The sequence below is a fragment of the Phoxinus phoxinus genome (genome assembly GCF_949152265.1).
Source record: "Phoxinus phoxinus genome assembly, chromosome: 6".
Classification (NCBI taxonomy): Eukaryota; Metazoa; Chordata; class Actinopteri; order Cypriniformes; family Leuciscidae; genus Phoxinus; species Phoxinus phoxinus.
In genome coordinates, this window is record NC_136881.1 from 12,942,517 (window position 1) to 12,956,940 (window position 14,424).

A 14,424-nucleotide genomic window follows, 5' to 3' on the forward strand; every position below is an offset into this window, starting at 1 on the left:
ACTTTTTTTTTCCAAGGACTGATTTTTGTCCCATGAATATAATGATTGACTTGAAGAATAAAAGCTACTGGGATATTTAAATGAGCAATATCACGCTCATAGGCATGCAAAATGCCTCTATATCTATGTATAAGATGTGCTGCAGTGTTCCCATTGATTGTCTTTCAATAATTCAAGGTCTTTTCAAGTACATCTTCATTAAAATGTTTGTTTTCAAGGGTTCTCCAGGACTTCAATTTCAAAAAGTCAAATTCAAGTACTTCAAGTACTTTAAGCACCTTGTACGAACCCTGTAATAAGTACAGCCAGCCACTCTTTAGCACATAAAACCCTTTAGTACATCAACTACAGATCAAAATTTTGGTGTCAATAAGATGTTTTTAAAAATAACTCTTACATGCTCACCGAGGTTGCATTTATTTGATAAAAAAAACAGTAAAAACAGTAATATTGTGAAATATTATAACAACTGTCTGAATATATTGTAAAAAGTATTCATTACTGTGATAGCAAAGCTAAAAACAGTTGTGTGGCTTAATATTTTTTTGTGAAAACCTTGATAATTTTTTCCGGGATTCTTTTATGAATATAAAGTTCAACAGAAAAGCATCCAAGCAAGTCCTATTAATGAAAATGATATACCATTGGCATAGGTGCTGTAGTAGCTTTATAAAAGACATACCCACAAACCAGCCATCGTCACATTTCTCTATGACATCAACAATGTCCCCCTCCTTCAGCTCCAGCTCATCCTCATTACGAGGCACATAGTTGTAGACAGCTTGGAAGCTTGAGCAACATTAAAATAATGTTTTTAAAATGTGCTGTTTACGGTTGGACAGTGAATAAACAAAACACAGACAGTGTCAAAAACTGTAAAATGTACTTACGGGTCGCCGCCTGCATTCTGGGAATCCTGCATCGTTTTCTGAGAGACAGAGAAAAAGAGTGGAAAGGGTCACTATAGTGTGCATGTAACACTTTAACGCGTCAGAATATCATGCCAAATCCAGGCACATGATGTCACTCTATGAGTCTTCATCGTCATCACAGAACCTGTTGTTACAATACATTACACAAAGAGGAAATCCACCCATGATGCGACCAGAGGACTATAAAAGAGATTAGAAAGGACTTCATTTCCCAGTCTGCACTGGTGCTAGTGTCACAGCACACTCCATCCTACCCTTCGTGCTCTACTGGGTGATAAACAGGGAGATAAACAGCGCCTCCTGGTGGAAATGGGGCTACGTGGTGGTTTACCCTCAACCACCACTTCCTGCCTATAAACTGTCTGCAAGAATCAAATGCAAGGCAACCAATCAGAGATCAGCATTCTCATACAAAGACCATGAATGAGGTTACAAATAATGCTGTGTTAATTCCATTTCAGTTTTAGTAGTGATTCCAAAATCTTGAATTATTAGGGATTTGATAAGTACAGTCCAATTCTGGGCAAGTAAGAGACACAGACATGCAAAAACACACCGGTCTCACTTGCTCTATAGACATTAGACACCGTATTTAAAATAACAGAATGAGGAATATATGGACAGATCATTCTGTTTGTCGATCACTCAACCAAAAAAAACCAATTAAAACACAAAAAATAGAGAAAGAATGGATTGGACCCCATGTCATAAAAACCCATGAGTTATTTTCTGATGTAGAACGTTTTATTAAATTTTTTAAAGAAGTTTTATGCAGCTCTTGCAATAAAAACAGGTCTTGGTAACTACTGGCTGTTAAGCTAAACATAAGGACAGGTATATAAAAAATCTGGCTGACATTGATAATTATTTTCACGTCATGGCTGATTATTGACAAAATGATGATATTCAAATGATATACTATTTTGTTTAAATAAAAAAGAAACACTAAGACAATACATTTAAATGCTGAATTTAGCCATTACAATGGATGTTCATTTTGAGATTTTATTAATTAATTTAATATAAGATTATTCATTTGTAATATAAATGTTAAAATAGGGGCATGCACAATTAAATATCCAATATCGGTCAATAAAAAAAAATAAAATAAAAAATCCACTTAAAAATCAAGTCTCTAAAAACAGTTGATAACCGGTATAGTGATATATTTTAAATACCTACAGAAAACAGCATAAAGGCACAAAAGTGGTCCATATGTCTTGCTTGGTCCTGGTCTCAATTAACTGTGTGGCAAGAGCAGCTTGTGATATTTCTATTGCAGGTTTGGAACAATGTATACATAATGACAAAAATAAAAATGTTGGGGTGAACTAGCCCTTTAAGACATTACTTCTTCTAACCATCTTCTAAGTCAACATGAAATCAAAATTGACAACTCGTATTTTTTTATGGAATATTGCGGTATTTGTTATAAATGATTTATCCGTGCACATCTATATTTATTTATTTTTAATTACCTCATAGTTTTAAATCAAAATAACTTCCCCTCCCTCTCACAACAACATCTCTTCTCTGATGGGCTGGACAACCTGTCACTCACATGAGATCACAACAAGAGTGAACAAAAACGATCCTACAAGTTTCTGATGGAAAAAATCAAGTCCCGTCATAATTTTTTTCTGGTTTGAGAAGCCATTTCACTTAGATATACTACAATAGGGAAGAAAAGACCACCGTAAAGTCTTGTCATTTGTATTAAATTAATGTTTCTATTGCTCACATATTTACATAGCCTTTATGTTTTTTTCTGAAGGTTCGGGGTTCATATCCACAAATTAAATGACTATTAATGTTTGCTTAATGTCAAACAAAATTCTACATGTCGCACATCAATACACACGTGCATGCACCACACGTCACCCCTGAATCCACTGTTTTGTACATTCTTTTTACCTTAATCTTAGGAGACCGAGGCTGTGAACGTGGGGAGAGAGGAGAAACAGATGTAGAGGATGGGGGGATGGATGGTGTGGGCTGAGTGGAGACTACAGGTGCAGAGGAGGGAGGATGTGAGGTAAGGAGTGTAGGAGAACTGGGAGGAGAAGGTGGAATTTCAGGAGATGGGATGCGGTCTGAAGAAGATGGAGGAGGAGAAGGAGTGGAGGGTGGCGAGGCTGGAATAGTTGGCAGAAGAGGCTGGCAAGAGTAATAAAGAGGTGGATGGAAAGAAGGAATAGGAGATGAAGGAGGAGATGGCGGGATTGGCGAGAAATGAGGAGAGGAGGGAGGAGAAGGAGAGTGGGAGGAGGGGATATTTGAGAAAATAGGAGTGGATAGCTGAGGAACAACAGAAGAAAGAAGTGGTTGCGGAGGAGGAGAAGGAGATGAAATGTATTGATAATTAGAAGGCAAAGAAGAGGCCGAAGACGGATAAATATGGAGAGTCGCTGAAGGAGGAGGAGGAAGAGGGATTGGGGAGTTTGGAGGAGACAGAGGAGGAGAAGGAGGAGTGGAGAGAGAGGGAGGGAGAGGAGAGTCTGAAGGGGAAGAAACAACTGAGGTTTGGATGATAGAGGAGGAATAGGGCACCAAAGGAAGAGGAGAAGAAATAGAACATTGAGAAGGTTTGGAAGAAGACGGCGGAGAACAGTAAACACCAGAGGCAGATGATTCAATGTGTGGAGGAGAAAAGCTAGTGGAGGACAGAGTAAGGGATGAATCAGGGGTGGGGGAGGAGGAGAAGGGGAGAGATGGAGTGACGGAGGAGGAGTCATCCTGGCAAAGAGAAGGATAAAGCTGAAACTACTGAAGTGAACTACTTTTTACAACTGTAAGCCTGACTGTCAAAATTTCACACACAACTAGTGTGACAAAGACAATAAGGGGCCATATCATGGAAAACAGGACGATCCTTGATCTTTTAAAATAGAATTAAAGTATACCATATAACCTTCAATGTTTACTTATCTATACGCCTATTCAGTAACCAGAAGTTTAGCACGTCCAGTAATGGCGAAGTAATAAGGATAATGCAGGATTGGTGAATCTGATGATACCACTCAGAAAACTGGACATATCTTCATAAATCTTTAACAACAACTATAATAATTCTAATTCTATGAGAAAAGGGAAGTCCACACCACAACTTTCAGAATGTTTTTTTTTTACTGATTCAGCCAATCAGAATCCACTTCACTTTAAAATATTTGAGCATTTAAAGTGGCAGACAACAATAACTACAGCGCACAATTATAATACTGAAACAGAAAGTTATCGTGCGGGTGTGTGGATGCTAGTTAACGTTATAGCTATCTTTATAGTTATGATTTTTGGTGTGAAGAGGCTATTAAGGTTCAGATGCAAAACCAGTCTGTTTAAGAAACACTGAAAAACACTATACATATGGACTTCGGAGAATTATTAATAATGATTTTTTTACAAACATGTTGGATATGGCCCCTTTAATTTAGTCAAAGAACATGCAAATAATACGATTTTTTTTTCAGAATTGACAAAAATAGAATTGGTAAAGTTTTTTACTCTCGGCACACAACCAGACTATCATGCTTCTGTCACACTGCATGTTGCACCTCTCTTTTTGAAACAGCCTCCAAGGCTGATCTGCTGATTGTTTCATCATCCTCTTCCTGTATGTACAACTCCGGAAGCTCCTCCCATTTTAGCGCAGCTACTGGACTGTAAAACTCGGTTTTCTCATTCAAAATGACCGCCAGCAGCTCCTCAGCCTTTTTCTCACATATATCATGATGTTGACCAAGTTTATTTTCTGATTTGTGGCTTGAACTGATGGACATTGGCCTATCAGGTAAGACATCTTGAATAGCTATGTTTTTCGATCGATTGGCCAATCTGCATTGAAGTTCATTATGGAGTTGATTTTTTAGAAACGTCGACATAAGCTCACCATATGGATCAGGTTCGCTTATTGGCCTAGATGGGTCATAGTTTTGTTTCAAGCTGTGCTCCTTTACATACATATCTTCTAAGAGCTTTTTGCCATCATGCTCCTTTCGTTCAGTTCTTAACAGCTGTTGATTAGAGTCTGTGATCCATTTCATGGGTAAACTGAAAGTTTCTTTTACATCTATGTCTGTCGGTTTATCTCTGTAGAGAAGTTCATGGGAAACATTTGAGGACTCTGAAGTGATTGGTCCATGGCTGAAAAAAGGGGAGGAAAGGTTTTGTGGTGGGGTAACCCTTTGCACCAGTGGAGCAGGGGATTGGAGGCCTATGTATTGTAGGTGGCTGGGTAAGGGAGGAGGGGTGGGTAGCACTGGACTGCCACAGGAAGTGGTGGACACACCCAATGTGAGGGACAGCCATTCGCTAGTGACCGTTTGAAGGTGTGTCCTAGTGGCAGAATCAAGCCACAGCAAATGGGATTCTGTATCGTGCTTGAGCAAGGAACAAAGAAATCAGAAAGACTGGTTTATGAACTTATTGGCTTAAATAAGGTCAGACTTTGTTGGTGTGATGGTCCAAAACTGGTCCAGGACTTACCTTCTGTGCCCTATGTGTGTGTGTGTCTCCTTGGTGACTGGGGCTCTTGGAAGGAGAGCCCTTGATCACATCGACATAGGACATAGGGAAAATGCCCTGTTTGTTTGAGCCAGGAATCTTTCCCTCGTACCAATTCTGATCCACCTTCCTTAGGAGGATCACTCGCTCCCCCTACAACAGCAAAAATGCATGCTTAAAATTAAGGCTAGGGTGAGTTAGTAAGTGTTATTTAATATTTAATATTTTAGTAGTAATATTTAAAAGCGTGAGAGATGGTAGGGTGTGTTATAGGTGTTTACACTTGCCTTTCTAAGAGAAAGCTCTACATTAGTGTCAGCATTGAAGTTGTATCGTGCTATGGCCTCTCCCATATCTCGAACCTGAGCTGGAGGAGGAGGTCTGACAGGCTGCCTCCGCTCTGGAGATGCCACCTTCTGAAGGAGAGAATAAAAGATAAAAAGCAAGAGAGAATATGATTAAGTGTGTGTCAGGGTTTAGTTTAACTCATAGACACTGTTATATAGACACTGACCTCAACATAAGAGATGGGGAAAATCCCAATCCGACCTCTGTTTTCCCCCTCATACCAGTTACTGTCGATCTGTCTGATGATGTTGACTGCATCACCTTTCTTAAAGGAAAGTTCCCTATAAATGCACACACATGTGCATGCAAAATATGCATTACTTACATAGTAAGGATAATATATTTATACATACATATTTGACACTGAATCTACCTTCTGTATCAGTCAGTTAAATCTCTACTTACTGATACAACAAATAACTAAACCTTTTCTGTGGTACAAAATGACAAATACCCCTGGGTGATCACTGGCAGGTGCATCGGACATGCATATTTAGTACAATTATATATATATATAAGCTGTGTGGTACTTATCTTTTTTGTTATACAATGTATTTTGGTGACATGCAACCTTCAGGCTGAAATTCATGGGCCTTGAAATTCTCTAATGGTTTTATTAGCATGGATTTTAATGCAAGCTGACACTTTCATGCGATGACTGACAGCTCAGAGCTCAATTGCGATGCAGAGACTAATTTTACTTTAGTATACGGAAGCCAGAGAGCAAAAAAAATGCAGCATAACAAAATGCAGACCAAAATGCAGAACAAGTTTTGAATGGCGGTAGTAAAATTAAATTAATTTTCACAAAAAAGCTGGCACAGTCAATTTGGCAGATTCAAATTCAGTGAGATGTTGTGATGTTATAGTCTCAGAGTTTTATATATATACTCACTTGGCAGACTGAGCTTTAAAATCATAAATAGCCCTGGCAGACTGTTTCTGATGGAGGAGAGAAGACAATATAAGATAGGTCATCTGCTTAGAGGAGACCTACGAGGCAAGCAAAAAGACCATCAGCTATCCAACACATGTACGCCTAAACCATATTTTCTGAGACCTTAACTAAAATAAAGGTCATTGGATGTATGGCATAGCACAATAAGGATTCAGGATTCATCACCATACATTTACTATTTAATAGATTATGTTTTCCCTGCAGGTTTCAAATCATGGTTCTAATTAAATAAAAACTAGTTCATGTAAAAATAGATATGAGGGATAGCAACATTTCTACCTCTCTTTCTGGAGTGGGTCTTCTGCTTTGTGGTGTGAGACGTCCTGTATCAGAGCCCTGATCTGTGGAAGCACAGAGAAACGGTCAGCAGAAAGAAAACACACTTGTGTAGTGTCCATGGTGGCACCACATGCATTCTAGTGCTGTCAAAAGGAAAATGAGACAATTTAAAAATGTACAAGTATTTATTTCACATTTGGGGTCAAACAAAAATTAAGGGATGATCTGGAGCAGCACAATATGACATAAAATGGCATGCGCTTGACATAAAAAGGGCCTAAATCCTACAATCATCACAGAACACTGTATTTAACCAAAACTTAAAATAGAAAGTGCATAAAATAGGAAACAAAAAGCGGCTTAACAACAGTATTCCATACATCAGCAAATAAAAACAAAAACAAAACGGTGACGGGCAAGGGCACAAAATCAAATCATAAAATTAAGCTCAGTAAACACACCATGCATAGATTAGCCATACATGAATTGCACCATGAATTGCTAATACTTCTTTTCCACTTGTATCATTGCACATAAACAATATAAACTGCAGGGATGAGACAGGCTTAAAGAAAAACAACACTGTTAAATTCTCCATGCATTCATAATTGAAGTTTTTGTGTTAGCATTAACGCTAACTATTAGCTAATGTACTAAAAGTACAAAATATTGACTATTGTCTAATCAAATATGTTTTAGAATGAGAATGTCCCTCCTCTTAAAAGTAAATCACTGGCACCGAGTTACCCAATACATTCACGTCAGAGACTAGGTGCCATGCTGAAGAAGCATGCTGATTATGTAGAAAAGAAGTGAAAGCGTTTGCATGTTTTCGGTTGGTAACATCTGAGGTAATGGCGTGAGGATTCTGCAATAATGATACGGAAGGATAAAAACTAAGGATAAAGAGCTAGCTGCACCTGAGTAGCAGTGCACATTAGCATTAACATTATGCTGGTTGTTGTTGGAGGCGTCTGCATGGTGTTGCTGCTGGTAGGAGGCACATTGGTGGTCTCCATGGTAAGGCTGGTGGACGTGGGGTGAGGAGGGTGAGGCGGACCCTCTTTGGGTCCGCAAAGAGGAGCTACGCTTGGGCACGTCTGGTAGCAACTCTTCCAATAATCGCCGTAATATACTATCATCTGGCATCCTTGCTGGTCCTTGTCCCTTTTCCGCTCTTATGTGGTCATAAATGTCCTGCAAAGCAGCATCTAAGGCCTCATAAATCGCAGTTTTGGATTTCGGTCGTCCGCTTCTGCAATGTCGCCGTTGGGTCGGCGGGGAGCCTCGTTTCCGGCGGAAAGGCACAGGGCTGACCAGGAAGGCCAGTTTAGAAAGGCCTGAGTCACTGGGTGACTGTTGGGCTTGTGGAGATGTAACATCAGGGTGGGATTCCTGCCGAGCCCTTTCCTGTTGTCGCTCATGTTTTAGCATGGTGGTGAAACGTGTATAGGATGCCGGACAGCGACCCTTACAGGAGCTGATGAGGTGGCGGTGTTGGTAACCTTGACTCTGACCCACACTTTGGTGCAGGTGATGGTGGCGGTGGTGATGGTGTCCATGGTGATGGTGTCCATGATGGTGATGTTGCCCAGAACCATAGAAGCTCTCCGATGAGGTGAGCGAACAATGATCCAGGTCGCTCTCGCTACACAGTGAAGACCCTTCTATGTGGATGTCACTCATTTCGGAGGCACAGGCGTCCTGTTCACTGTCCGAGTAGTCTTGATGCTGCCTCTGGTTCTTCTCATGAATTGGCACTAGGCTATTGCTTTCTGGTCCAGGTCTTGGCTGTCCCTCAGGGGGACTTCGAGCCTTTACTGGAGGATCATCCTCCTCCAAAAGTGATTCAACAGAAAAGCGTCGTTTGGGACAGCTGCTGGCCCTCGAGGACCCTGGTGTGGTGGTGCCCGAAGGGGCATTTTCGTCACCAAGGTCTGGCATGGACTTTGATTTCTGGATCAGCTGTTCATATTCCGATATACGGTTTGGGACCATGTGTTGTGGCACCTCATGACCAAAAGGTGCCCAACCGTGGAGGTTGTGCCTCTGTTGTTGCTGTAGTCGTTCCAACTCGAGGATTCGTGCCCGTACAGAACGAATCACCTCTGACGGCAACAGTTGCTCACGGTCTATGTGGTGCATCTTCTTGTAGAGCTGAAGGAAACCTGGAGCATCATGTGCCATCTTACGCCGGTGATGTCGGCGCCCCCTGGGAGACGAGGTAAGACTTTTTACTTGAGGCTTCTGTGGAGCGTCTTCATCGAGCAACGAACCAGCACTTTCCGAGCGAGTGGTAGTCACAGAAGTGGATGTTCTCCCGTCATTACTAGCACCATGTCCATCAGACAACAAGTCATCACAGCTGCGTGATTTGAGCCGTGGTGATGTAGGGGTCATGGCAGATTCATCATCAACGCTACTCCAAGTCTCTGTAGCTTCATGTCGGCCTGTCTGCCAACCGTTCTTGAAACAGATGGAGCGCTTGGAGCCACGCCAGGTTGGTGTGGAGATAGTGAGGGAGTCTGAGGAGAGATGAGAGGAAGGATGCTCCATACCTGGAGAGCTCATACAGGAAGAGAGTGACTCACTAGCGTCTCCAGCTGTGAATTAAAATAACATCCAACGCAGCATGACAAAGAGGAGACAGGAAAGCTGGTTAGTTAGCTCAGCAGACAGAGATTGATAAAGCGAGAGGTTTATCAGTGGTATCAGTGAGAAAGTGTCAGTATACAGTAGTTATATGAGAAAGAGGACAACATGCAGTCTCACGTAATCATGATCTTCTACAAAGATTGAAACATTTTACAGACTAGGTCTATCTAACCACAAATGTGACCATCTAATAACAGAACAAAAGAAATTAATATTTTTGGATTTTTGACATAAATCAAAGAATTTTTTTTATAAATTATTCAACCAAAAAAAATTGTAATAGAACAAATCCATCACAGTTATTCTGCCGAACAAAATGTTGCATTAATTTAATATCCCATGAAGGCCCGGGTATAATTCATTTTCAGCGTTCCGCTCTGTCTCGTGCACAGTCGAGAGCACAAGCCTTTCAAAGTAGACTCCTTTGACCATGTGTGCGGAAAGACACTATGGCGCGTGCGCACTATCTAGTGGACTTTGTTTTCAAGTGCTCAAGTCACTTGCATATGTGCTGTTGTACACACACTATCTGCACGGTCACATAAATTAGGACAGTGTGCGCAGACATCCACAGACCCTCCTGATGATGATAATTATGTCACATGGACAGTGCGCGGACCGTCGCAGAACGTAGACGGCTGAAGTATACTTTGGGCTTAAGGCATTGATGCATGATCAACAAGATTCGATCAGTCTAACACCTTCTATTCGCATGTGTAGTTCTATTCGCATGTGAGTCGGAAATTACCTTTGGCTCTGGATGGTGAGGAGGGGGAGGAACGTATGGTGGGCTTCTTCAATGTCTGTGCTTTATGGGAATCCAGAGGGCGGGAAGATACTTGACTGGCATTCCGCTCACTTCCTGTGTTGGCTTGAGTGACAGATGGTTCTGACTTTCGCCTTTTCCTGTAGTCACTTGCAGAACTAAAATTTAAAGATAAAAAATGACACTAAACTTTTTATATATTATATGTAAACAAGATTACAGAGACAGTTTATTCTTATGCCTAAAAAAATAATAATTAAGGGAATAAGTGTAATTTTAATGATTCTGTAAAAACAGTGCATAAACCAAACAAATGACCTGTTTATGCTATTTTGAAAAATGTAAACACCCCCCAGAATTAGTCAGCAAGAGGACAACATACTATAGTACAAATATTGACGATGACAGTCTGATTACAAGGTTTTCTATGCATTAAACAGTTCAAAGAAAGGGTTCTCCTATCATGTACTTTATAGATGCCATATGAACAACAGCATGTGTCACTGAGCTAGAGATGATCTGAGAGCAGTAGGAGGTAAAAAGAACGCTTAATACTCCAATGCACACACCATTATTGTATGTCACATTCATATATAGTGTACACACTAAGTGACTCAAATAAAGAGTGGCAGAGCTTTTTAAACATGGTGAACAAATAAAATTAGACAGAGGGTGCTCAGTTTCTTTCCTCCAATGGATATCCAATAAGCATCTCTCTGCGAAATGAAAGAACCTGAGTGAGAAAAAAAGATATATGAATGAAAGGGGAGCTTACCTTGAAGGCCCATCAGGCTGTTCGGAAGGCGAGAGATAGAGGGATGACTGAAAGAGAGCAGACAATAAAAGGGAAGAGTGAGATCCATGGGAACAAAGAAGTGTAACGCACCCGTCCTGTGCCTCGCTCACAACCTTCCCCCCGCATGCGCAAAGAAAACGAAGACTGACAAGGGTTCCACATCTCTCTATCCCACCTTGAAGGACTGTGAAAGTGAACTGTGACCCTCCTGTAAGAATAAAAAAGGGGACAGGGCCCCACAGAAACAAGAGCCCAACAAAAGCCAGCAAACAAAGCAGTACAGATCCAGAGAGGCTGCACGTGTCACTAGGTCACAAGAAGCCCAGTCTATTATGTTATCCAAGATCGCCACGCCTCCTTTCCTTTGACACAGCCTGGGGTGAATTACAACAAATCTGAGCACAATACAGCAGTCTCTGCTGTTCATTCTGGCTTATCCATGCGACTTGGATCAGAGAAAAGAAAGGAAAGCAATTAACAACAGCTTTTTTAATACACCAATGCTGATCCAAAGCCAAATAGGAAAATAAATAAAAAGCCAACATCGTGCATTTCAGTATTACTTTTGAGCATGTGACTCTTCTCAAACAACATATTTTGAAAGAAAGAAAGAACAAACCTTACAACACAAACATTCTCTCGTGCACATGAACACATTCATTCATCAGAGGAAATTCTATAAGAAGACTGCCCGCATTTCCAAAGAAATGATGGGGATAAAAAAAGTTCACCCAAAAAAGAAAATTCTGTCATCATTTACTCACCCTCATGTTGGTCTAAACCTGTGATTTACTTCTGTGGAATATAAATTAAGATACTTCGAGAACTATTGTTCATACAATCGCTGTCAATCATCACCAAAACTGTTTGGTTACCAACATTTTTCTAAATATCTTCTTTTTGGGTGAACTATCCCTTTAAGACTAAAAACTTAAAACTGGGGGAAGAGGAAGTAAACCTAACAGCAAGTAACTAAATAATACAAAAGGACATTCTAATTAAAAAAAAGTTATAAAAAAGCATTTTAAACCACAAAATGCATATGTGAGTGTTCAATTTTCGGCATATTTTCTCATATTTTTTAGTAGTGTTTAAATCTGAGAATGCCTCAATTAAAGTGATCTTTATCATGTTAACTAATTATTTCACATTTAATTTTACATTTGTATTATTTGTATAGTTTACATTAGAAATTCACATATGTGGGTCAAACTGATTTTCATTTGCCACCTGGAAAATAAATGATGGGGCAGGAGGAAAAGTGAAAGGGAATGAGAAAGATGAAGATATAGATAGATGACAAAGTGGAAAGCAGAACTGCAAATTGTAGGACGTGCAAAGAAACAAGCAAAGGAAGGATGGATGGATGGATGGACAGGAGGGTAGATTTACCTGTGCCACAGCATGTGTGGAGTAGTCAGGATTATAATCCAACCTCTTTTTAGGAGGCTGGATACCCCGCCACCCGAACGAACGAACGAACGAACAGCACAGAGGTGAAGATGAGGTGGAGAAGCAGGTGCATCATGGGGAAAAGACACATGTGGAGAGAGTGAGAACGTTAGGACATGGAGAAACAGAGATAACAAAACAAACAAAGGGTGAATACTAGTGTTTTAAACAATACTAGTGTCGAAAGTCGACTACAAAGCCCACACATGCTTCACCTACAGTACCTTACACACACTGACGATTGTGTGTACATATAATACACGCAACAATGAAACTACGAAAGGCTTCACACATATTTTGCTTGTTTACACATGGTGGCAGCAAACTCAACCAGTAAACAAGCCAGAAAGTGTGTTCTAGAAGCTGGAGGAACTGCGCATAATATCTCATTTATGAACATACAGTGGACTCCAAAATATATGGACACTTGAGCCACATATTACAAATGTTTGTAAAATGTTTCTAATACATTTCATTGCATTAGATCAAATATAATAATGACATTATTTTTGTAATAGCATTTTCAACTAGTGAATGTGCACTACCATTATATATATATATAAAAAGTTAATTTGGTTACATCCTAGTAATAGTGCATGCTCAAGTATATTAGAGAACGCCATGTTTTGAGTGTCTTAATACTTTTTTTTTTTTTTTTTTTTTTTTTTTTACAATTTATCTATTGTTTTAGCATTTATAACTTCTTGATGTGATATTGTTCAGCTTGAAAAGTGCAAAGTTTATATGTGGATTAAGTGTCCAAATCCTTTTTTAGGGCCACTGTATTTTCCAACATCTGTTCATCTTTCTCATGAAAAAAAGTTAGACATGCCAAGAGTGTTTTCTGCGCAGGTTCTGCAGCTATAAGAGCTGTAAGCTGTTTAATAAGAGCAGGTGTGTGATACAGCAAACAGAGCCAAAGCAAAAACACAGTGTTTCACACTAAAAGTTAAAAGTGATTAAAAACGAATCAAATTCCTCTTAAAGAAACACTGTACCCCATAAATAGAGCAGAAGTACAGACAATGTTGCTCTTTTGGTGAGTGTTGTGAGAACAGAGAGTGATTATTTACTTATCTTGGGACACTAGCCTTGTGGTTTAACATCAGACGTATGACGTCTGACCTGCTGCCTCTAGCATGTTATTGTGCTAATTGTTATCGTGGTGATGTTAAATGCCATTTTACTGTTTTCAGTGTGCAAACAGATTCCTTGGTCAAATAAGTGTTTTTAAAGCCACAAGTCAGAACTTTAACTACATCACACACACACACATATACACACAGACGCTTGTCATGACACAACAGCATTTGTGCCGGATTAAAGCCTACAGCATGCCAACCTGCCGCACCCTCATTCAACTTACCGGCCGTCCAAACTCCAACTCGGAAAAGAATTTAAACCAAGGCTCGTTCTCTAAATCTATGTCATCTGGGTTTAAATCAAACGTCTGGAGCACGAAGCAACGTGGAAGAATAGAGGTAAACAGAGAGGAAAACAATGAGAGGAAAAGAGAGATGCAATCAGCGTTAGGACCAAAATATGCTGCAAGGGCATGGTGGGTAAAGAACAGAAGAGGATGATGTTGTGGGTTCATCAACACATTTTCTTTCACACACAAAATATGCAACATCAAATCATAACAATACTTAGGACGTAAAGGTATAGTCCACCACAAAAGAGGAAATTATGTCATCATTTACTCACCCTCATGTCATTCCAAACCTGTATGACTTAC

At 40.0% G+C, this 14,424-nt stretch overlaps 1 protein-coding gene across 16 annotated transcripts in view; it reads right to left on the reverse strand.

Annotated features, from left to right (window-relative positions):
• Positions 1–14,424, reverse strand: part of sorbs2a (sorbin and SH3 domain containing 2a) — a 69,850-nt gene that overhangs the window by 1,635 nt on the left and 53,791 nt on the right. For 9 of the 16 annotated variants that reach the window (XM_079615896.1, XM_079615888.1, XM_079615886.1 and 6 more), the window contains 13 exons: positions 14,053–14,136; positions 12,627–12,683; positions 11,214–11,260; positions 10,421–10,596; positions 7,018–7,079; positions 6,676–6,773; positions 5,947–6,061; positions 5,720–5,848; positions 5,415–5,585; positions 4,484–5,308; positions 2,847–3,668; positions 891–928; positions 683–789 (listed from right to left, as the gene is read on the reverse strand). In XM_079615896.1, coding sequence (XP_079472022.1) covers positions 683–789; positions 891–928; positions 2,847–3,668; positions 4,484–5,308; positions 5,415–5,585; positions 5,720–5,848; positions 5,947–6,061; positions 6,676–6,773; positions 7,018–7,079; positions 10,421–10,596; positions 11,214–11,260; positions 12,627–12,683; positions 14,053–14,136 — 2,731 coding nt within the window. Of the gene's footprint in view, positions 1–682; positions 790–890; positions 929–1,036; positions 1,295–2,846; positions 3,669–4,483; positions 5,309–5,414; positions 5,586–5,719; positions 5,849–5,946; positions 6,062–6,675; positions 6,774–7,017; positions 7,080–7,937; positions 9,621–10,420; positions 10,597–11,213; positions 11,261–12,626; positions 12,684–14,052; positions 14,137–14,424 lie in introns of those variants that run through there. The other 7 variants (XM_079615890.1, XM_079615901.1, XM_079615898.1 and 4 more) reach the window with 6 other exon arrangements.